Consider the following 25,998-nt stretch of genomic DNA (forward strand, 5'->3'; position numbering starts at 1 on the left):
TCAGACTTCATTAGCAGCATCCTCTTTAAATAGTTTCATAAACACTAGAAATGGACCTAAAATACTCAATTTAAGTATTTAAAAGAGATAATTTTCTCTCTATTGCACAAGCAAGACACACGTTTAATATCAATTTACAATGTTTTTCCTAAAGCTATTAAAAGCATTACAGTATTAAAGTTTGTCCTAGCTGTGGATCGATCGCACAATTCCATTCCTCTCACTTCAGACACTACAGTCTATTAGCTTGTTATGCTAACTGGCTAGCATAACAAGTGAATAGCGAGCTGTGTGCTTCTTTAGGGGTCCTGATCAACTGCAGCAACCCCACATCATTAGTTAAATCCAGGTCATTATTCAACCAAATACCAAGATTTTTTCACTCGCACAAAGTTGTTCTCTATCCACCTATAATACCAGAATTTTGAGCAAATCTGCACAACTTCAGCCATGGTATTCTTAAAATTCCTCCGGAGTCCTCCAAAACTTGTGCCCATCTTCTAGTTGGTGCACCTAGATGAAGTCATGATATTGGGCTTGAGTTTTTTGAAAATGAGAACCATCCCTGGTTGTGTGTTGTGAATGTTTAATCCAGGCATGTCTCTGATGCCTGGCTTAGCCTCTGGACCACCTCCAGCACCACTTTAACTTCTTAAACAATCCGTCCTGAACAGTCCTTATCTTAAATCTCTGCAGACTTCTCTGTGATAGCTCCTCTGTCTGAGCACAAAGCCAGTCTCCTTCAGACTGCAGCTGGTGATTAAACTGAGCGCTCCGCACACTGTCAGCACCGATAAAGAGGCCACTGGCCCCCTGGAAAGGCCAGCGCTCTGTCAAGGCCTTCCATAGATAACTGTACTCTCCAGGAGCTCAGGCCTACCAAAGCTATACAGCAGAATTCAGGAAGACTGTGATGCTCCTGAGGAAGCTTTGGAATAGCAGAGTTCCTTCGCAAGTATGGAAAAGTATGGAATTTGGAAACTACTATATGAAAAAAAAAAAAAAATTCCAAGACTAATAGTAACTGTTTTTAAAAAACAACCTTAAAAATATCTGAAAAAAGACATATCTTATATTGTGAGTACAAACATTTTTATTCTAAATTTCGTGATTATGTAAACAAACTTGCATGGAAAAAAAAAATGATTGTGCGATAAGTCAATAACTTAATTATCGCAACTAACAGGCCTAATATCAACTAATCGTTGCATCCCTACAACACTTAATGATCAATGTACATACCACCGTCTAATAACTTTTGCCATGTGAGTGTTTTTTGCATATCCTGCTTGGCACACAGTACTTGTGGCTTTGCCGAGGTAGTTCTATCTATAACTTATAGTGTAAAGCTGTTATTTGTGGTATCTGGCATTAAAACATTACATTACTGTGCCTTTTTCATTGCTCCAGACTCCAGTTCTGTTGCTCGTGTGTTTGTTGTAGGTGGACAGAAGTGGATGTGAAATGGATGCTCTGCTTGGCCTGTGGTTAAACACAGTCATCCCATATAACCATCATTAAAATGATGGCCATTTGACCCAGATGTGATGGCCTCTGTTCTTGTACATAAAAATAAACGTAAAAAGATAATTCTTTGTTTTTGCACTAATCAGGTGCCAATTAGCCCAACAAGTAAAGAGAAATATAAAATGCATGCCATACAAGAGTTCTGGTCTTAGGAGGATATTCTTATAATAAAAATGTTAGGTCAATGTTTTGTCATATCGCCAAGAATTATCCCCCAAAAAATCCCTTTCAATATTGTGATATTATTTTTGGGCCATATCGCTGACCCCTGCTAGCCTTTAACATTCATGTCGCATACATACAAGTCAGATACATTATCTGTTTCCATATTATATCAATATGTATATTTAAATATCCCTTTTTTGATATGTTTCTTCATTTTAACACTTGTGTAAAATTGTGTAGTGTAATAGTTGCTGGGCATGTTTGGGTGAATTTCCTGTTGTCTTGTGGTTGAACCTTTTTTTTTCAGTAATGACAGTAATTTAACTGAGTATTACAAAATCATACAATTCGATTGATTGTGTATGTATGTAATTTATTTATTCAGTACTCGGACATTAGAGTGATTCTTGTTAATCACATCCCACCTGGGCAGCTTATATTCAGTCAGAACCACATCAGAAGCTTTCACTGGTTTCTAGTTGCAGGGTTTCATCTTTTACTTGATTTATTTATTTATGTATCGATGTCCTTGAGAAGTAGGTTCTGTATAAATAACAAAATCTTTATAATCCTTGTATTGTTACTGCTTGCGTCCAGCAATCTTCAGCACACTAGATGACCCACACAGTGGCTTTTAACGCTCTATAAACCCGTAATGCACTGCCGTCAGCTTCGAAGCTCAATCAATCACAAAGTTTAGAGGGTTTAGTGGCGGGCGCAGGGAGGCCATCGATTGGCCGGAAGATAGATGCTGCCGTTTTGGAATGTTCCTTGTCAGGGAAACGGGCTATAATTACTCTAACTGAGCATATGGCCTCCCAGCGCTGCGCTAGCCCGCGCCGTGTCTGATGCTAAATTACATTACTCGCTGCATATTTAGCATGCATCATCGCTGCGATCGTTACGTGACTCGGACCTAAAGAGGGCTAATGGCTTTTTGACTGAGTGCCTGATCCACTCCCACTGCTTTTTGCCTGGCCATAATCATCTGCTGTTTGGAGCTCGTGCTCATTCATGATTTACGATTATGTCTCCTTTTTGTTTTCTTTAAGCTTGCTTTGAGATTAAAACGGCTATTATGGAACAAAGATGTAAAATATAAAGAGATACAAAAAGCATTTAAATTCTGTGCAAATTCAATAATGAAATAAGTGTTTAAAAAGAAAGACAAATAAGCATAACAGTAAGGAGAGAGGAAAATCTATGTAAATAAGAAAAAATAACTATTTTCTTACTGTTTGTGTGTTCTATGTGAATCAAAATATTTGAATTTGTCTTCTTTTTTTATACCTCTTGTGTCCGTCATCTTTTCAGGAGTGTTGTTGTGGCACCGAAGAAGGTGGGAGGAGCTCCATCACCTGCATCAGTCTCCACCTCTGGCTCTGCTGCCATCCAATCAGCTGCCACCGTGTCTGCAGGTGGAACCCCGGTGAACAGTGTGTCTGTGGTGTCCTCAGGTGACTCCGCCCAGCAGGGGGACACTGCTGAATCAGCTGCAGGTTAGTGTGTGAAAAAACATACAAACACATATTACATACACTTTCTTGTAGTTGTTCTTGTTGTTCCAAAAGAACAGAAATTCTGAATTCAGAATGAATTAGCTGTGATAAATACTAATAAACAAAGTAAATAAAAGAGAAACTGTATTATTGTGTGTGTTTTTTTTTTTTTTTTTAAGGTGCTGCAAAGTATATTTTAAGACATTTAAGACATTCTGTGTTTAAATTTGAAGAGATTACACACCAGAGAGCACCATCACTGGTCACTGAGAAGTTTATTGACACATTTTGATCCTCATAAGATGTTATAAAGAGCAGTGGAATTAGAGACTGAAGACTGCCTATTTAATTTGCAGAATTAAAAATGTGGTTTAGTTTAGGATGTTGCAGCCCTTTGTTTAGCTTTTTTGTTTTGTCTCCTTTGTTCTTTTTGTGCTTCTGAAGCTAAACACACTCCTCCCTCTGAGAGTATACACCTATTTTTTTTCTTTTTCCTCTTTTTTTTTTCCTTTCCACTCTCTGTCTCTCGCTCTCTGTGTGCATGTGTGTGTGTGAGCGTACGCACAGGCAAGAGCAGCAGGGCAGGCCCCAGCTGAATAGAGATAAGTTAATTTACTCAGGGCCGTTTGAAGTGGCTACTTCATCTCCATGCTGGAGTCTCTCTGCAGGAACACATGTTGGAGCTTTAAAACGAGCTGCTGTCCTGCAGCCCGGAAAATTCCACACCACCGCCTGTCATTCTGCAGAGTTATCACTGCTCTGAGACTGTGTGTGTGTGTGTGTGTGTGTGTGTGTGTGTGTGTGTGTGTGTGTGTGTGTGTGTGTGTGTGTGTGTGTTGCAAGGTAACCCACATTTCTGTAAAACTGCTTTGTGGCAGCTTCTGTTGTAAAAATGATCCACATATAAAAGGAGGAAAATAAGCTATTAAATATACACACACAACATATAGTGCTGGAAGAATAATACATATAATAATATAAATAATTTAATTAATCAAAAATAATAATAATAATAATAATAATAATAATAATAATAGTCTTAAGTGAATGTGTGTGTATGTGTGTTTGAAATGTATACATTGGTCCTCTGATTACACTGATTATTATAATAATTATTATTTTGTTTTGTATTTGCCACTGTATTATACTCTGATATGAGAATGGTGCCTTATAAAATGAGGTGATACATCCGGGGCTTTGCTTTTTGTTGTGTGTGCGCGCGTTAGTTAATTAGGACCCAATACCCAAATTGTAATCAAAAAATACAAAAAAAACCTGATAATTATTCTCACAACATATTTATTTAAAATCCAGCATTAGTATTCTCATTATCATACTGTCACCATAAGAGACTTGCATCTTGTTAGAATATACGGTAAACATGTTTGTAGGACCTTATTAAAGGTCTTATTACATCATTTTTCCTATTGTGTTTCTATTTATCCCTGCTTTAGATCACTGAATCAGTAGTCTCTGAAGAAAGACTCTTACTTATGAATATTCATACATGCAAACATATCGCCTCTGTTTGGCTAACATCACTGCAGCGGAGAACACCTACCTGCCTTGCAAATGGAGGTTACAGAACAGTTTTATATGCAGCGTGTATACACAACTCAGAGACCTTTAGTATTTCACAAAGAACAAGAAAATAATTGCTTGTTCTTGAACTACAAATATTTTTCCATATTGCTTTATGCATTACAGCATTACGTTTACAAAATTAAATTAAATGAATGGTGTCAATTACTTAAAAATTGTTATAACGATTGTTATCAACACTGGATTTAAATAAATCTTGTGACATTGCAGGAGCTTCTCAAAACAACGCTACAGCGAATGCGTGCTGCAATCAAAGTTAAAGGAGGCAAACGAAATATTATGTGACCCTTTTTTTGGTGACTTTATTTTTGGCCAGACAGTGTATTATAATTGCAATATAATGCATTATGAGTATCTTTATATTGCATTAATAATAATAATACAAACGTTTTGTTTGTGCATGCATACACACTTGTTTTCATGCAGCTGCAAATAAACACAAGTCTGTATTTGTATGTATGTGTGTGTGTGTGTGTAATATGTTGTATGGTGTTCTCTGTGTTCTCCACAGGCGGAGCAGCAGCAAACCTGCCATTTGTCCCTGTTCTGTCCCCAACCACCCATACCACCACCCCCAACATGAGGTAATACATCACACAGAGTGAGAAAGAGGCATGGGCAGAGAGAGAGAGAGAGAGAGAGAAAGAGAAAGGGAGAAAGTGAATCTGTAATGTGTTTAGCATTTTATTATTTGTTATAAATGCTTTTTATTTAAGATTACTTTGAGAAAAAAATCTTAATATTGCTATTTACACATTTATTATACAAATTAACATACACATTGTTCCTATACTTGTTATGATTATGTATACTTTACTATCCTCCTTTTACCCTGTATGTCAATGGACACGACCTCCACAAGATCACCACAGAGCAGCTATTATTTAGGTGGTGGGTCATTATTCTCAGCACTGCAGTTTTGCATGGCATGGTGGTGGTGATGTGCTTCTATGAGCTGGTCAGATACAGCAGTGCTGCTGGAGTTTTTAAACACCTCAGTGTCACTGCTGGCCTGAATAGTGGGCAGTATCCAATGACAAGGCTAGAAAATCACAAACACAATCTGTGTAGCAACATATAAGCTTCTGTCTCTGACTTTACATCTGCATGTATGAGCAGATAGACGTATTTAATAGACTGAAAAGTGAGTAAATACAGTGTTTAAAAACTCCAGCTGCACTGCTGTGTCTGATCGACTTAAACCAGCACAACACACACTAACATACCACTAATGAAGCACAACCCAAATAATATCTGCTCTGTGGTGGTCTGGTCTCTTCTTTGGGGTCCTGACTGCTGAAAAACAGGGTCATGAGGGGATGAGTGATTTATCACTAAAATATCTATGTATCAGTAATAATATGTAGGAAATTAGAAGTAAAATAGTTACTTTTCTACAACTAATTTATTTTCATGATTTCTCTCACTGACCTTGTTTTCTTTTTCCCTCTCTGCCAGTATCTCAGAGCGGTTGGAGCATGCTCTTGAGAAGGCCGCTCCATTGCTGAGGGAGATCTTTGTCGACTTTGCTCCGTTCCTGTCTCGAACTTTGCTGGGGAGCCATGGCCAGGAGCTACTCATTGAGGGAACAAGTATGTCATTTCCCTTAAATACAAACGCACCAAGACCTTAAACCCCTCATTATTTGTTTGTTTTGAGGCAGTGCCTTCCATATGATTGCTTGTTGGAAAAAGCTATAGGCCCAGTTCATTTCTGAGTTACCCTGTAAGAACTGGGACAACCCTTCATGCACCCGATACAGATATAAAGCAGTGGAGCGCTAAAGTTCATCAACCTTGCTGCTGGTTAGCTGGTTAACTTAATGGAGAAAGGCAGGTGGTGATTCCTCTGAGATGTGGAGCTGAAATGAGCTTTTATCAATATTATTTCGTAATTGCTACTGCCTCTGCTTTATGTAGGTCTATAGGTTTATGTCTGAAGTAGGGGTGGGCGATATGGCCCTAAAATAATATCACAATATTTCATTGTATTTTCGTGATAACAACACTTTTGGTGATATGACAAAAACATGTAAATATGGTATGTTTTTGCGTGGACACACATTTTTTTGTTTTTTGTTTGTTTGTTGGATTCATCTTTTACAGTTTTACAGAGTGTTTCAGCCTGGAGTACTTTCTGAAAGACACTATACACTATAAGCAGCCTCTCTCTCTCTCTCTCTCTCTCTCTCTCTCTGTCTCTCTCTCTCTGTCTCTCTCTCTGTCTCTCTCTCTCTCTCTCTCTCTCTCTCTCTCTCTCTCTCTCTCTCTCTCTCTCCCACATCTCTCTCCCCACATCTCTCTCCATGTTTGATGACCCTTGGCTCCTCTTTGCTGGTGCTGTGGATCAATAGGACATATGCTCACCGCACTTTGCCCGGTGTAATACAAGGCCTAAATATGTATTAGTTTACAGTAACATCATGTTGGTTCATTAGGGCCATCAATACTGCTGGCCCTGCAAGATGGTGCAGAATTAGATCACTAACACATGGCACTGCTTTCTTTCTACTGGTCAAACAAAGCATTAGTCCACACAAGGCAGGTCTGTGCGTTACAGCGGCTTTACTTCACTTAGCCATTTATACACTAAGTGCCTGTGTGTCCCGTATGTATGGTGTATAATTCTCTATTTATGATAATTAAAGTACTAACACATTAGCTACGTGGTAAAAAAAATGTAATTAATGGTACAGTAGATGCAGTAGATTACTGTACAATAAATAATTATGCACTATTTAGTGTTGTGTTATGCTGTTTGGGACACAGCCCGTTTTTACTGCACATGGCCAGCTTTGCAACCCATTGATGCTTATCGTTATGTCAAATTATGTATTTCCATAATTGATTACTCTGATGGTTGACAAGTCACCCCAACCCTGTTCAGTGTATACTGAATAATTCATAGCACATACTCTAAGTTGTAATACATAATTTATAGTAGATACTAATCTGGCTTATTAATTGGATATACTTAAAAATCATCTTATAGGAACAATAGGAAAATGAATTACAATACAATAATATATTGTCATATATTGCCCACCTCTAGTAAGAAGTCTCTCTTTTTTTTTTTTTTTTACTCTCTCCCTCAGGTTTGGTGTGTATGAAGTCCAGTAGTTCCGTAGTGGAACTTGTCATGCTGCTCTGTTCCCAGGTGAGTAAATTATCTTTCTGTTTATCTTTTTTTCTCACTTTTCTAACTACGTTAATTTGTTCATCTTTCTATTCTTCCAGTACTTGTTTTTTATAGTAGTCTTCACACCAGTCCCACCATAACCTCTCATTCCAAATCTACATATGTACATCAATTTATCCTTCTATTACCTGCATATCCATAACTGTCTCTTGTCCTTTCAGTTCTCCATCAGTCATACAATCATGGCTTTACTTGTATTCATCCCTCCATCTTTACATTACTCATTCACCCATACTTTCATACGTCCATCTCTACATCCATCCATTCATTCCTCCATCACCCATAGGTTTTAAAACTGCACCTCTACATATCCCTCTGTTATTTTTATTATCTCCCTTCTATATTAACTATATTCATTCAGTTCTTCAAACCTATATCTCACATACATCCATCATTTTATCTTATCTGCCTCAGTACTTGGGTAACCTTACTTGTGTTCTACACCATCCATCCCTCCATCTCTTGTCCTTCTAAAGCCTCCACGTTCATTTAAGCCTTCAAACCTTCAGTACTTATACTTCCATAATTTCATCTCAACATTCATTCATCCTTTTCATCCCTTCATCCCTTTGTCACTCATACTTCCACACTTGCTACATCTCTTCATTCTCCATCCCTGTCTTTTGTCTTTCTATAATCCCCACATTTATTCAACCCATCAGACATATATTACTTATACATCCACCAATTAATCTCCATATCCATTCATCCCATAATCACCCATACTTCCTTAATTACTACTTATTTGTTTTTATCTGTCCTACGTGGGCATCCGTACACTGATTACTTCAGGGAAATCTGAAAATCCTTTGACTCTCCAATCCTATGTCATTCATACTCCTTCATTTCATCTCATCTCCACATCCATTCATCCTTTCCATCTCGCCATCACCCATACTTCTGCAACTTTACTTGTTTATCTCTCCATCTTTCCATTCAGTCATCACCAATACTGTCACAGCTCCATCTCTACATCCATACCTCTTCACTCATTCTTTTATCACTCCACCTCCACATCCCTTTGTTTCAGCACCTTTGGATCTCTTCGTTCTTCATCCGTCCATTTATCCGTCTACTCTATTACAGTTTTTATTACTCTTCTTTAGTGTCATTAGTGTAAATCTCCTCTCTCTCTCTCTCTCTCTCTCTCTCTCTCTCTCTCTCTCTCTCTCTCTCTCTCTCATTATCTGTGAGTAACAGTGTGGGGAGAAATGGTCAGATCTGGAGGAACAGTGTTTGTATCAGGTTTGAACAGCACTGGTATGAGGGCATGGGGTCAGGGGTCAGTCCTCTGGCCGTGAAGCCCCTGACCCGGTTTAACGGCCTGTGCTGTGGGCTGTGGGAGAATAATGCAGAATTGATGCCGTTTTGTTATTGATCAGACTCTGCAGGCTTTGTGCGAGGTTGTGTTGTCGAGTTTATTTAAGGCGTTTCTGCTGTAGATCTATGAATATAAATGAAGGGTTGATAGCAGGTGGATTTGAGCACGGATCGATGCAGGGACCGGCTTTAATATGCTGCCTTATTGTCTGTCTGTGTGGATTTATTTTTGCTGTTTGTGGTTAACTGGTGAGTTTCAAAGGCGATACATTTGATTCCACGTCCTTTTAATTGCCTGAGCAGTGGGAGTGTACCATAGGTCACCAGTATGTAACTAAATATGAATAGGTTTAAATGTCCACCAACACCAAGTTTTAAAGCTGTTTTTGAGCTATAAATACTATACAATGAATAAGTAGATGAACCTGGTAAACTGATACAATTTACTGAAATTAGGGCTGGATAATAATTCAGTTGATGTTAGAAATGCAGCGAGGAAAATAATCGCTTCAGAGCCGATATATTTAATGTTCTAAATATTGATCTTGAGTAAATATGAATTCATATCAGATCCTTTAAAAAAAAAAGATTGATTTAAATTGAAGAATCCCTATGCCTCATTCCCGTATGTTGCGATATAAAATATCTCTAACTAACTGACGTTTATTACATGATGCGTTAGGTGTGGTGTGATATGAAGAAATATATTGAGATTTAAACTTTTGTATATATGATAGACTGAGATGCCAAATGTTAGCTAGGCCAGGAGTCATCAGAAGTTATGGGACAGGAACTACAATTGTGTAAATCCCATTGCCTTGCCATGAGCACATTGGCCAACCATGTTCAGTCTCACTCACAAGATAACATCTCACAAATTATACAGGTAAGGGCATTTCAAGGCCATACCATCTTTTGGAGAAAAAAAAAACGCATTTCTCGATCAATTTACATACTGCTATCCCATGACTTTTGGTAAATATCTTGTCCAACCCATCTGAAACTGTGTGTTTGGTTATATGTATGTATGTATGTATGTGTGTATGTATATGTTAACACAAATATAGGTATTTTGTTATCACTTTAAATGGAATTTGTAATGCTAATCATGTAACAGTGTTTATAATAACTGCAGAAAGAACCATACGAATGGAGGCTTGATAGAACGATCATCGCATTCCTGGTTAAAAATAATCAAATTCAGTGTGAACCCCCTTCTTTTCTGCTCTGATTTCTCTCGTGGAGCAGCCACGCCTCCTGAACCCCACCACACAGGAAGAAAGGAGGGAAATGACATGCTCTAATGCACCTATTTGTCATTTCTGTCACGCTGTTGTGTAATGCTAATTTAATGAAAGTGGGAAATTGGGGTTCTGCTGGGTTTTTCGGCGGAGGAGTGGCTCTGGGCCGAGCTCTGGGTACACAGTGATTCGACTCGGGCCGGGTCGCCTCACCGCCGCTGATTACTACAATAAATCATTTGGCCCAAATTCTCTCACAGCCCCATGCAAATGTAATTTTGTTTTCAGGGGAAAGTTGGCATTTTGATCTGGTGGCCAGGAAAAGTGGGAGGACAAACTTAAATGGGGTCCTTTGAGGAGGGTTACGTCCCAAAATAATTAGGTGATGATGGGGATCTAATGAATGCATTAGGTTAGGGATAGGGTTTAGGCTTTAGTGTTAATCATGATACAGGTTATGGTTAAAGTTTTAGAGTAAATTTGTAGTTCAGGTCAGACAGATTTAATTTGCTGTAGGGTGAGATTCTATATAGAATCATTTACCTTCAGAACAAAGGTAGAACAAACATGGTCATACATATTTATAAAAATGTGCAGCACGTTATAGCCATGTTTATTATGCCTTATGAATTGTGATTTTCAATGTGTCATAAGCTGTGCTTGTGATGTGTTGCACATCTGGTTTAAAATAATAAGTCATTATTAATATATTCCTGTGATGGACACCTGCCACTTGGACTAGAATTTTAAAAATGCTCTTTATGACGCTATTTATAAAGATGCATGAGTATCTAAATGTTTATATTTTTTAATCTAATATGGGGTGACCTACCTTGGCTGGTTATTGATTTAATCTAAATTATAATGATTTAAAGTGACTTTTAATGTTTGCTGTGTGATCGATCCCTCACAACCCTGAATAAAAAAGTATTTTTTGGCTGTTTCTTCCTTTGTTTAGAGAAAAGATGTGAAGAAATGAACGTGGAGGGTTTTAGAGCATGTTATAATCACCTCACAGGAAGCACTCTGGATTCTGACAGGAAGTGAATGAGCGGGCCTCTCTTGGGTGCAGGCTGAATTGATACGGGCGAGTTTGATGGATTATTTCTCTCTCTCTCTCTCCGTGTCTCGCTGCGCCCCAGGCCGAGATGGGATCTGGCCGGGCTCGATAGCATCGCTGAAAATTTTCTAATTAATTTCCCGGTGGCATGACGGAGTAGGGTCGGGGTGAAGGGGTCGAGGGTCGGGGTCGCTGAGGACTTTTTAATCACAGCGGATCGGACAGATGTGTGTGTAGCCACTTCAGCACGGCGTCGAGCCTCGGATGCTAAACTGTAGTTTGATAGTGCCCGGCCATACACAAAGCCTTTATTTACAATTAAAGATCAATTTTGATCAGACACAGCTCATTTTATGTGGTTTATTGCTTCTCACTTAGCTTCAGCTTTATTGATCCAGATATGTGCGAACTTGAGTTCTCAGCTGGATTTGTTCAATTAGGGCTGTGCTTCTGTATTGGCCTTATATTTGAGCAATTATTCACCTTAAAAATCCATATATTATGAAGTTAGAAAACATGTACTCAGTTCTTTTCAAATCATTATTCTAACAATGTTTGCTTGATTTATTTTAATAAATATTACATTGATACATTGAAAATGATGTCTAAACAGTAGTAAATGTTAAAAAAACTGCCCTTTAGTTACAATAATAAAAATACTATTTTAAAAAAAGGTAACAGCGGTATGTCAAATATCTATATTTTATGCACTTAATCTGCATTTGATGCCTTCCCAATTACAATGATTAAGCATAACATTATGATCACTTTTTGTTTCTACACCCTTGTTCCATTTTTTTCAGCTCCACTAATCATATCACTAATCATCACTTTATAGTTCTTTACTCTTATAGTTTCTTTTTCTTTTTTTACTCTTCAGTGTTCAGGACCCCATAGCCCCATCACAGAGCAGCAGAGCATTATTTGGGTGGTGGCTCATTCTTGGCACTGCAGTGACTGCACTTGTCGGCAGTGGTGTATGAGGTGTTATTGTGGGTTGTGTTGGTATGAGTGGATCAGGCACAGCAGTGCTGCTGGAGTTTTTAAACACTATCTGAGACAGAAGCTCATCTGAAACAAGATGATGATCATATATATATATATATATATATATATATAGGTTCCTATAGTTGGTTCCTTGTTACTGCAGATTCCCTTTTCCCATGTCTGTTTCTGCAAGCTTTTGACTCCTCGCTTTGCGTACTCTTCTGCTTTGCGTACTCTTCTGCTTTACGCAGCCCATCCCGTGGTCCAATATCTTCACATTAAGCAGCGGGCCGGCCCTCATCTGTCTGCTCTCGGCTTTGAAGCTGCCCCTGCCAGACATGAAGGCCTATTATGCTGTTTTAGTTTGAAATTTTTATGAGGGCAATTTATTTACTCCCCAGCTTGTCTCTTTGTCTCTGCGTTCGAGGCGGCAGACAGAGGGAAGTAAACTCAGTTACGGAGAAGAGCGGCTTCAAACGGGTCGGAGTATTATTTTAATCACGTCCACCAGAGAGACAGAGAGAGAGAGACAGAGAGAAAGAGAGAGGATATAAAACCAGCTATCAAGACGTCCACTCCATCTAGGTAATTTGTAGTGATGTGGGCATGAGGAAAAGCTTTGCATTTTACATGAAGATCATCTTTGAAAGTCCTCGTCTTTCTGGTCGAGGCCTGTGCGTAATAGCCTCGTTGTCTTGGCCGAGCTAATCTGCTGTGACAAGCGCCCAGACGTGACAGTTTGCAAGATTTACCGCCCACATATCACTCTAAAAAGGTTTCAAGCTCCAACAGCTGATTAATAAATAATGCTTCACATGTAAAGGCACTCAGAGGAAGAGCTCTGGCTGCATGTTCCCCGTTTAAGCTGATTAGCCGCTGTCCCAGCATTTTCTAAGGCACGGCAAGTGCTCCTATGCAGTTCACCTCTTCACTCAGGAAAGCTTTTAAAGGACTTCAGATTGAGCTTGATACAGATTTATCTTTTGTTTGGTAAATTGTAGAGGGTTGTATCACTACCTTGCACACAGAAGAGTGCGGTTCAAATTCAGTGTCCCCTTAATGATTTATTTTTTGTTTGCACTTATGTCATGCTTACATTTGTTTTTTTAGAATTTCAAACAAACTTAAATATCAAAAAGATAATCTGAGTAAATACAAAAAGCAGTTTTTTTATTAAGATTTTATTTATTAAAGGAAAGAAGCTATCCAAACCCTATGTGAAAAAGAAATGGACTGTGATTAACCACCTTTTTGTAAAAGCTGAGTTTAATTTCATTAGCCAAAACCAGCCCTAATTACTGCTTTAAATAATTTAAGTAGAACCTGTCTGACAACAAGGAGCAGGATAAAACATCTCAAAAAGCAAAAAGCAACACATTATGCCTCGATTTGAAGAAATTTAAGAACGGAATGATAAAACCAAGTCATTGTCATCTGTCAGTCTGAAAAAGTGTACAAAGTCATTTCTAAGGCTTTGGGACTCCAGCGGACGACAGTAAGAGCTTCAACACTCTTGAACCTTCCTAGGAGTGAAGGCCTACCAAAATAACTCCAAAAGGGCATGGACAACTCATCCAGGAGGTCACAAAAAACAAAGAAAAGTGTCTAAAGAACTGCAGGTCACTTGCCTCAGTTTAAGTCGTTGTTAATAATTCTATAATAAGAATGAGACTGGGCAAAAATGATATCCTTGGGAGAGTTCTCTGATATTAAAATGTGTTATATATTTCAGATTATGAAAAACTTTATGTATAATATAGGGGTGGCAAATACTTTTTCACATGATTGTTTTTCACACATATTGTAATGTATGTCTGTAGTGTGATTGAAACACTTTGACTGGGACCCAGTATACTTTTTAATTCTGTTAATAGTGCTAGTTTGGCACAGCCTGACAGTGACCACAAGACCAAGAGAGAGTGTATTTCTGGGACAATATATCGTCCAAACTGAAATAGTTACCGAGACAAGCCTACCACTTTGTGACCCACCCCCTGCTCGTGGTTGAGTGTTATGGTGTAATGATGGTGTGTGGAGGTGTTCCAGTGTGTCTGATAGGGAGGTGTGTCTGATAAATGCAGTACTGGGGCAGGTATGGTGTGCTGTAGATCAGACGTTATTGTCCAGCTTCCTGTCAGCTCATCTGTTCTTTTACCCATTCGTCTCCTGCACGGACTGTATGCAGGAGAGGAGGGGTACTCTGGTTCTGTGGTGCATAGAGAAATGCAGGACAGACTGTAAGTCTGAGACTACACCAGCTATAAATGTGTTGTAGGAGGATCTATTGCAGTTTGGAACCTTTTCCAGGCATCAGTTAGCTGATTTTATTTTTTATGGCTTTTTTTTTTTTTTAGCCATTCTGGCTAAACTAGGGCACTTTGATTTTCTCAGTGTGGAAAACATGGATGTCTGGTAGTCATAAAATTGAGGCATAAAACAGATTTCAGATATTCTAGGTTTTTAGTCACATTTTTTTTTGTGCCTGCTAGTGTTGTTCCATATCATATTGTATCATATTAATAGTGGACGTTTTTTTCTTACATTACATTATTTTCATGCTACATTACTTTTATGCTACGCTAGATTAGTTTTTACCTGTAATCAAAGGCATGAGCAATCCTTGTTACAATAATTTTGATTTTTTTTTTTTTTTTTTTTCGAACAACATAAAGATTGATTGTATAAAATCTTTAGTTATGTGTTGCCACATATTTTTTTTGCTGCACTGTAAATTTGAAGAAAGAATGAGGGGAAAAAATGTTCAAAAATTCAAATAAATTTCATAGGTCCAAGGTCAGTTCACAAATTTTTAGTATTACATTTTAAATGTAAATTTAATTTAAAATATATTATATATATTTTCCTATTATTTATTTGGCTTATTTGTCTAGTTCATGGTGATTGCGACCTCCCCTTTGTCTTTTCAAAAAGAAAAAAAAAATACAGTTTTGTTTAGTTTTTAAACATTTCCAATGCAAAAATGCTCCGCATTTGATAACTGAGGAAGAGTTTGATTGATTGTAGCTTTGTTTCGGACGTCCACGTGTGTGTGTGCTTGACAGCAATGGCTGCAGTAATGCAGAGTTAACCTGTTAAACATTTGGGCAGCGTCTCGCTCCTGTTCTCTGACCTTTAACCTGGAAACAGAGGGAGTTTAACCCCCCTCTGGAGTCTGAGAATGGAGGATCAATACTCAGACAGAGGGAGAGAGAAATCGATTGGCCAACTGCTCAGTGATGGAAGGCACTTCCACTGGCTGCCTTGCTCTCATCTTCTGCTGCAGCTACAGCACTCACTCATTACTATTTCTACCGTATAATAGTAATAATGTTAATCATAATAACTACAAATCGATTAACACCTTTCTGTTTATTAATTTGTTGAAATCTTCAAGATTTGTTCCTGTGTTGTATTGTATGTTATTATAGAAGTGCTAGTAATTTCCAGCTGATTTTCTTTTTAAAATAATACATAAAAAACAAAATAAAATATGACAAACACAACAGCAATACAATTAAATTAAAATCATATAGTAAAACAATATGTTTCTAGACATCTACAAAATACACCAGCTAGGAAGGAGTGTCTAACACAGTGTTTAAAAACTCCAGCAGCACTGCTGTGTCTGATCTACTTGTATCAGGATAAGACACACTACTAACACACCACCTCCCTGCCAGTGTCTCTGCAGTGCAGAGAATGACCCACTACCCAAATCATAGCTGCTCTACAGTCCTGGATAATGGGTGTAGAAAGCAGTAAGGAGTTGGTCATACTGTTATGGTTAATATGTATAGGTTTGAGGTGTAGTTTCTTTTATTTTCAAATGCACTGGCATTGATTTCTTTCTGTTCATCATAATCCAATAGATATATATATATATATATATATAAGATATATTTACACGCGCCTTCGCTATTTATTCATTGTAGTAGGTGTAAGATGTGAAAATAGACTGTTTGCGGAGTGTAAGATAGCAGTGGGCATCATGACTCCTTGTACAGGGTGCAGGATAAGGCCCTGAGTGTTTCAGAGGACTTGAATCCCAGATTGTGCACAGTTAGCTGTTTGCTGATGTATCAGAACTGGGTCGCTGCACTTTCCTCTAAACGCATTGTCCTCATAGTCATGCCTCATCAGCAGCAGTTCAATAAAAGAGGTGGGTTTTGGCTTCACCTGTATTGGAGAAGGCCTGCACTTATTGCCACCCTCCAAGTGATGGGGGCATCACTGGTGATAAGGGGGAGAGCTTTATTGGTCTTTATAGAGGAGAAAATAGCATAAAGGGAAAAAAAAAATTTGCTTGTACTGCTTCACAGCAGTAGCTATGCCAGAACACTTAATGTGAGCTGACTACATTACATTACATTACATTACATTACATTTGGCAGACGCTTTTGTCCAAAGCGACTTACAATATTGAAGTGCAAATAATAGAAGAGGTTAAGTACAAAAATAATAGAAGTTAAAAATAAAGCATCTATAGATAGGGCCTTAAGGAGGTCAGAGGGAAATAATGGGATAGAGGAGTAGAGAAGAGGAAGAAGGAGATGAGGTTAGAATTAGTTAGTTTGTTAGAGGTGTTAGGAGAGTAAGTGCTCTTTGAAGAGCTCTGTCTTCAGGAGTTTATTAAAGATAGCGAGAGATTCTCCTGATCTGGTAGTGGAAGGTAGTTTGTTCCACCATTGGGGAACTCTGTATGAGAACAGTCTGGATTGCTTTGTGTGAATGTTTGGCAAAGCGAGGCGACGTTCATTGGAGGAGCGCAGCGGCCGGGAGGTAGCATAAGCCTTCAGGAGTGAGTGCAGGTAGGAAGGAGCCTGTTCTGTCATCACCTTGTAGGCGATTGTAAGCACTTTGAATTTGATGCGAGCAGCAACCGGTAGCCAGTGGAGCTCAATGAGCAGCGGAGTGACATGTGCCCGTTTTGGTTGGTTGAAGACCAAACGTGCTGCTGCATTCTGAATCATCTGTAGTGGTTTTACTACACAGGCCGGGAGGCCAGTTAGTACGGCATTGCAGTAGTCGAGGCGTGAGATTACCACAGCTTGTACCAGGAGTTGGGTGGCCTGTTGCGTCAGAAACGGTCGAATTTTTCCGATGTTGTAAAGCGCAAAGCGGCAGGATCCAGCAACTGAGGCCACATGGTGCGTGAAGAGAAGCTGGTCATCAACCATGACACCCAGGTTCCTAGCAACCTTTGTCGGTGAGAGAGAGAGAGTCGATGGTTATGGCAAAGTTGTGTTGAATAGAAGGTTTTGCTGGTATGACCAGAAGTTCAGTCTTTGAGAGGTTTAGTTGGAGTTGATGTTCCTTCATCCATGCGGATATGTCTGAGAGACACTGTGATATTCGTGCAGAGATTGAGTGATCATCTGGTGAGAACGACTAGTCGATAGTGGAGTGTTAAAGCTGCATAAACATTCAAAATCTCCGGGATTGAGAGCCATTAAGTGTAGAGTAATGTAGCTCAATCAGAGCTGAATTCCCCTCCTCACTTCTCTCTCAGCTGCTTCTGTGGCCTGCTGGGTATGATAACACTTACTCCGGGTTCACACTCCGGCCCAGAAGACGTGCCGCCCTTCCCTCCCCTCTCTCCGTCCCTCGCCCTGACCCGTGCCTGTGTCTCTGGGGGTGCTGGATAACTTTTCTCTCAGCATTCTTTGAGCGCCGAGCTCCACGGAGATTCAGGAGAAACACTCGTACACCAACTGGCTCTTAACTCAGCCGGCGCCCCGCGGCGCGAGCTCTTCCGGACAGGAAGCGAGAGGCAGACTGGCGGGGAAGGCCCTAAAACTGAACGTCTTTTAATTCACCCCCCGACCGCTGGGCTGATGGCTCGACGCAGCGGCCGTCCTAAACCGAAAGAACCGGCTCTGTTATTCTTCCAGCAGTCTGCAGGCTATGGAGCATTGCTGAAGTTCATCAGAACTCCAGAGGGCTCGCTCAGAGATGTACTTGGTTCACCATGTTGATTCTTTATTACTCCTTCTCTCTTTTTTCTCTCTCCAGCTCTTTCTCTCTTTGTTTCTTTCAGTCCTCCCCTGCTGAATTTGTGCAAAAGTCATTTGAGGAAGTGAAATGTAGAGCTTCTTATTTGGGCATGAAGTAAATACTTAAGAAGCGTGTTTGTGTGTTCCATCAATCTACTAGAGTCTATTGTTTTATTTTAATAAATAACCCATATCCTTAATTCATTATTGTTTTTTTTTTTTACTCATACAGCCCTTTGTATAGCATTGGTGTGGTGTTATTTACCATTTATACTAACGTATGTGAGCTCTGCACTAAACTCACCCTTTTCTGTGCAGCATTCAACAAAACAGACTCATTGCAACTTGGGTGGAAATGGGTAGATGAATGGGTGTATAAATTTAACCTATTTGACTGATATGTGACAGTGGGTATTAAATTGATGGGACGTTCCATTTCTAGTTTTACATCCACAGTGTCGTGTGTACTGGGAAAACATCATGTGTACAGCATAGTGGATGTGATAAATCGAGATCAAACAGGCAGACAGTTAGGCCTCACTTGCATATCTGAATCCTTGAATTTAATCCAGTGTGGCCTGAATAAAGAGGAGAACAGCTGAGGACTAAATCTCATATGATAAATCATAGGTTTATTTATCTGCACTTATATTAACACTTTACTGTATATAATGTACATACTGTACATATATAGACACCTAATGAAATAACTATTGTTCTATTATATATATTTTTATATATAAATATGCATTTTTATTTGATTATAGAGAAGTATAGAGTGTATGAGAAAATATTTACCTATGTGCAGACTGCTTGTATACAGATCTTATTAATTTAATGTGAAATATTTTTATTAAAACTGATTATTCTCCACTCAACTTTAATATTTAAACATGATCTGTAGTGCAGAAAAACAAAGCAAAATAATTCACATTGAGCAGGTTTGTGTGGTATCTAAGAGTAAGAGAACAATTGTGAGTTTTATCCCTGTGCTCTGCTGGCTGTACTGTATTGTTTCTTTATCTAAGAGAGATTTATGTATGTTATTATTGTACTTGTCACATCTGACCGTAAAGCTGGGTGTAATGTAAGCTCTATAGGCGATGCTTAAATTTAGACAAAAATAACCAGACAAGATGACAAGAATAATTTGGAGAAGAATGTGGAGCCACAGTACACATTAAAAAAATCTAATAAAAAAAAATCCTTAAAAAAGAAAGTTCAGCAGTTTATATTTTTTTTAAAGCATGACTAAGCCCAGCACGTCCATAGCGGGGAATCTCAGACCTGCGTTTGGTGAAAGTAAATATTTATCTGCTCTCTTTAAGTCTTAGTGTTTAGTCAATGTGTGTGTGTGTGTGTGGAAACAGAGGCAGCTGCTGGTGTGCTGTGTGTTTTCTTTAGACTAGATAAAATCAGAGAACAGGGCCGAGGCGTGTAGAAGTGTTCACCCAGTCACACCAGTAATTAAACTGCCTATACACGCTGTCAGCTCCCATTCTGATGCCCTGTCCCTCTGAATCACAATGACTCACCATCACCAAGTAATACATCTTACTAGGGCTGCACAATAGATCGTTTCAGCATTGATATTGCACTGTACACATGCACAGTAGACACACGGAACGATGTCCAATTTTGGTGCAATATCAAATTGGTTTTGTGTTGGACATTTTTTGATCTAGATTTGAGTCAGGATTTAATTCTAAATGTAGATTTGTAGTATGAATTCAAGATAAGGGTTGGATTTTAGTTGTTATTTTGTGCCAGATTGGAGTGATAGGGTAGTAACTCTGATATGTGATGTGTGTTAAATATTATAATTTAGATTTGATTGTGGTTTGGATATGATTTGGTGTGGATTTGAGATTGGATAGGAGTTTGAACTTAGCTAGATTGAGCTGGATTATAAGTATGTTGAGTGTGGGTTTGGGTTGATCTTTGAATTTAAATTTGGATTGGAGATAAATGTAGATTTGCTTTGGATTTTGAGTTTGAATGGGAGTCTCTAATTGGGATGGGTTTTGGGTGATTTGAAGTCTGGTTTTGGCTTCTTACTCTGATTATGTGTGGTGGATATTTTAAGGCTCAAAATTTGTATTCGATTGGGGTTTGGATATAGTTTGGGTATGATCGGACTTGGTGATATGATTTAGTATAAAAAGTCAGGTTTAGGGTTGGATTTGGGCGAGTTCTGGGTTTAGATTGTATTTCGGTTGAAATTTTATGTCTGATTTAAGCTGTAAGCTAGTAAGTCGGTCTTCATAAATCACCTTATGCTTGATGCAGATCCGTAATTGAAACTCTTCAGTGTGATCTGGATGCCTAGCTCTGCTCTTGGGTGTGACGGATATTCCTCCTGTTCCAAATGAACTTCAATCCCCCAGCCGCCAAAAACAAACAAATCCCTGTGATTATAACTGATGGCTGGGTAACCCGCGGGTGACTTGTTTATTTTTGGTTGAGAGGAACCAAACGTCTTAGCCACTTTCCTGCCCTGCTCTGGCGATAGAGGCCGCTGCATTGCATTGTGGGTCTGTGTTGTGTCAGAGGTGTTTTAGTTTTTGTGGTAATTGCCCTTTTCTCAATCAGTGGTAATTAAGGACGCTCTGCTGCAGTCGTCAGCATACAAGACTAAACAACGACTAGAACAGGAAGTGTGGATCGCTTACTGCTAAACACTCGCTCTTTTAAAAAACATCAGACTTCAGATAATCAGACTGACATGGCACTAATATGCACGGCTCTGCTGGTGTATGTTCTGTAGTTCATTAGGAGTGTGGAAAGAATTATTAAACACTTTAATGTAATGCAGTTATTGCAGAGAGTAGTCTAAGCTTTTCTGATAGAGTATGTTAAGAGTTAAAGCCACTGGATTCATATAGTGTTGATAAATTGTCTTTACCGCAAAACGTTTGGAAAAAACTCATTTTTTTCCCTTATTTTTAAGACAACAAAACTATAAAGGAACGCAAATGCAATTATAAAGAACAAAAAGAATTTAAAAAAGTTTAAACAGTTTAACAGATTCTTAAAGTAGCACCTTTTGCTTTGATGCAAACTTTAGCATTCACTCTCTGTCGGCTTCATGAACCTGGAATGGTTCTCCAACTGTCTTAAAGAAGTTCCAAGACGAAGCTCTGCTAAGCTCTTGTTAACTGCTTTTCCTTCACTCTGCACTCCAACTCTCCAACACTTTGTCTACTAACTAACTGCATATGTGTTCCTTCATACAATGGTGAAAACAGCATAATGAGTCCAAATGTGTCCAAACTTTTGACTGTTGCTGTACCTATGTTTGTTCTTGTACAAACTGTTGCAAAAATCCATGACAAATTAGGACCAAAAGTGGGAAAAATCAATTTGAACGTTAACATGGTTCTTCTAGTTGCTTTATTTCAGTTTACAGCCATTGTCTTTATTTAATGACCTTTTTTTTTAAATGTAGAGAAACAGATGTAACAAAACTGTGTTCGGTATTTTTTGCACTATAAGGCACACTGTTTTAAAGTGTGCAGTTAGTTTAGATTCCCAAATTTCTCCAGCACTAAGGCTGGAGCTTTAGCATTTATAAGCCATGATGATATTAACTAATGTTTTTTCCAAGGTAGCTTGTTTTAACATGGTAAACGTGTAGTCTACAGTCCGATAATACTCACCTCTGAACAATGAAAGAGCTAGCGCAGTTGACGCCTAATGTTAATGCTGCTGCAGCAGTGGTAGCTGAGGTTAGCAGCAGGCTACAGACTCATAATACTCACCTCTGAATGAGAAAATTGCAGTAAGCAGCTAATACTAACACTGCTCCAGCCCTGGTGCTGGAGAACTAAAATAAATCTCCTGTATAGCGCTGTTCTTCAGCAAAGTGGCTTACCTGCTCCTTAATACCTGACTGGTAAAATTCATGCATAGCCCACTGATGATTTTGCGGAAAATTAAAGGATTTTGAGTGCACCTTATAGTGCAAAAAATACAGTAAAGTAAAATAAGTATACAGTGTATTAAATTTATGTCTTACTGTTTATAAATGCTGCAAATCAACTGAGTGCAGTAGAAGTCAGCTCTGTGAGAGCTGGAGGTGAAGATGGGATTATGCTTTTGTTTGGTGTCTCTCACACTCACACTCACACTCACACACACACACACTCAGCAGTGCCTTGTGCTTTGTGAAAGCTCCATCAGTGTTGCAGCAGAGCAGGTCCCTGGGGCTGGTCTACTGAGAATACACACACACATGCACACACACACACACACACTTACACACACAGTCTTTCCCTTGCTCTTTCTCTCTTTCTCTTTCTCCCCAGAGGACTCTGCAATCAGCAGCTTGTGTATGTGTGTGTGTTTGTTTCCAGGCCTATATCCTTCAGATCATACACACACAGAATGCCCATCCATACTGAAGAGAGTCAAAGCCGTGTGATCTGACCTTTCCTCTGTTTCTACTGGGCCAATATGGCTCCCAGTTACACACTTACATCCAGACTACAAACACACCCACATCTGGTGAATTTCCTGAGAATAAATATCTCCTATTTTAGGCAGTTTGCTGACCTCACTCCTGACATTAAACAGATAAATAGAACACTTTATTAATCTCACAGGGGAAGTGAATCATTAGAGTGAAGACCTTGTCACAAATCAAAATAAAACAAAATATGAGCATTTAATATACAGTGCACCAATCAAAATCATAGCTTTGATTGTCTTATATAACACTCTGCTAGTTCTAATGGATCAGACGTAGCAATGCTGCTGGAGGTTTTAAACACTGTATTCACTTGTGATCAGTGGAGCTAAAAAATGGATGATAGGTGTTAAAAATAAAATGTAATTCTTGATCAGTGTATTATATCTCTGTTCAATAACTGGTATCACACTTGTAGAGAGCATGCCGGGTCACTACTGTACACTTAAAAACAACACAATACGTCCAGGAGCCTGTCTATTAGCTCAGTTCTTAAGGAGCTTAAAGTGCCTGCAAGTTTATTACAGCCAGATCTGAGGGAGGTGTTCCGACTCTGGTGCTGAAATCGATCCGCTCCTTTTCGGAAGTGCGATCCATGAGATGACCTGGATGGATCGGGTCGAGTGGTCGCCTTGGCGTCGGGCCCGGAGGTTGAGGTCAAAGTTGAGAGGTCACAAATGGCTGCTTGTATCCTCTCGTCAGGTCAGATGCCATAAAAGTGTATCAGTGCGGTGCAGAGTGACCGCTGGAAATTCAATAACCATCAGAGAGCCGATCGTTAAGGCTCTTTGATTGGGGTCATCGCTTTCTTTAATTAAAGAATGATTTCTCCTCTGCGGCCATCGGAGCCACATTTATCGGAGCGGTGGCCGAGGATGCGGGCAGTAACCTCGAAATGCAGAATAAATCAACACCCAGCAGACGGAGCATGGATGTCTGCTGCGTGTGACCTGCTGACTCTTAATTGACTTAATTGGATGGGTTACAAACACTGTAATATGTACTGTGTTTGTGAAACAATACATAAAACACATAATACTGTAATTTAGGATCAGTTTATCCTGATTAACATAGCACCAATCTGTGTTTTTTTGAAGACTGTGTAAGTTCTAATCGGTTTAAATGTGAAAAGTGATATGTGATGACAAAACATCTGTAGTAGTGTCCAAAAATTGAGTTGGGAATGTAATTAGGAGAATATTAAGCCCTTTCATTATTTACTTTGTGTGTCTTGGGGCTTTTACATTGTGTTAAACTAACTCGCTGGTGTTGTGGTTATTCATTTAGTCTGACCTGCTAAAACTATTAAGGGCTTAATCTGCTTAATTTGTTGTGGAATACAACTTAACAACCACCTAGGATAGCATAGCAACCACCACAAACAAATACTCTATCAACTATCAGATGCAGCATAGTAACTCGTTAGCAGCATCCATTTAAACCACCTACTATCTTTCATCTAGAACATTTCAGCAACCACCTGGAATAAAAGTGCCAAATGTTATCCTTTTCTGAGTCTGATCAGTTTGATCTGTGTGTGTTTGTGTATTCTGAGTCTCTGAAGAATCTTCTGGCAGCTTTAAAGCTCTGACAGGCCAAGTTGTTGTTCTTGACAGAGCTAAAATCTGGAAAAGAAAACCTTTACTTGTTTCTGAGCTGAAAGAGAATAAATTCCTTTCTTTATTCTTTTTTTTAAAGCTGTCCATGTCGAGAATATATTTAATTCTAAAATAAAATAATATAAATAATTTGGAATAACTCTGTTTTTTTTTGTGTGTTTGTCTGTTTACAGGAATGGCAGAACTCCATTCAGAAGAATGCAGGCTTGGCTTTTATTGAGCTGGTAAACGAGGGCAGGTAAGAATTTAATCTGAACTTTTATCCAACCTTTCAATAATGGCATTTATTGGTGTAATTCCTTACTCAAAACTTGCATCGACCTGAAAGCCTGTTTTCATGGTACACGCATACACATTCGTTTGAGAAGAAGACAAAAATATCTGCTAAGATTTCCTATTTGCAACCAGAAACTGCATAGTAGTCCAAATAACGCGTCTCTAACCGCCTTCATTGAGTTGTGTATTTTTCCCTGGATTCACAGATTGACCAGGAAGTGAATGTTTCAACAGTAAAAACGCAGATAATGTATGTTTATTACCAAATCCTTGATATTTCAATAAAATTGCAGTGCTGGTGTTGAGCTCTATTTATTCTATTGAAGATCCAAAGCTACTACAGTCTAGTTAATTTCCAAACTGCTGTGCAAAGAGTCAACACACATCAACGAGATTTAAAAGAAGAAAACAAATGTTTTAAATGATATTTGGATTTGGTCCAGACCAGACAATAAATGTGGCAAATGGCCAAATGTCTATAAATATGTACACTCTTGTAACTGGCCAGTGAGTGAAAGCACAAGGGCAGGCAATGGTCTGATTTCATAGACCCGGATCATCTGGCAGCAGGGGAGGAAGTCCTGCTGGAATTCCCAAAATTCCACAGGGATGAAAGGAAGTCGTCTTCAGTTTAGAGCTCTCAGATCTCGCTGTGTTCAGGAGAGGCCTCTCGCATTAGTGTCAGCGATGCTAATTCATGCTAATGAATGCGCTTGTGTGCTAACGAGAGCCAGCCAAATGCTAATGAATGTCATACACTCTCTTTGATCTTCAGGCTTGTGATGAAAGTTCTGTTTATGCACTCATGTTTTGCTAGTTATAAAATGCGCACTCGTTTTGCAGCAGACATCTTTTTAACTCATCGGCCTGTGTATACTCAGGTACGCAGAAAGAGGATGAACTGAAAGCGTCAGACCATAAAAAGGACGTGGAGGTCATTAGAATGTGAAGAACCTTGATTACATTTTTTATTGTGTATGGGTAGAGCAGTACCACTGGAAATTGTAGGGTCACCGTAGCCAATAGTTAGAGTGAATAACAAC

At 38.9% G+C, this 25,998-nt stretch overlaps 1 protein-coding gene across 4 annotated transcripts in view; it reads left to right on the forward strand.

The window, feature by feature from the left end:
- lrba (LPS responsive beige-like anchor protein) overlaps positions 1-25,998 on the forward strand; it is a 273,015-nt gene that overhangs the window by 84,389 nt on the left and 162,628 nt on the right. For all 4 annotated transcript variants that reach the window (XM_049472639.1, XM_049472641.1, XM_049472642.1 and 1 more), the window contains exons 31-35: positions 3,007-3,191; positions 5,305-5,377; positions 6,252-6,385; positions 7,888-7,949; positions 24,853-24,917. In XM_049472639.1, coding sequence (XP_049328596.1) covers positions 3,007-3,191; positions 5,305-5,377; positions 6,252-6,385; positions 7,888-7,949; positions 24,853-24,917 — 519 coding nt within the window. The remainder of the gene's footprint in view (positions 1-3,006; positions 3,192-5,304; positions 5,378-6,251; positions 6,386-7,887; positions 7,950-24,852; positions 24,918-25,998) is intronic.

The sequence above is a fragment of the Astyanax mexicanus genome, chromosome 25 (genome assembly GCF_023375975.1).
Source record: "Astyanax mexicanus isolate ESR-SI-001 chromosome 25, AstMex3_surface, whole genome shotgun sequence".
NCBI lineage: Eukaryota > Metazoa > Chordata > Actinopteri > Characiformes > Acestrorhamphidae > Astyanax > Astyanax mexicanus.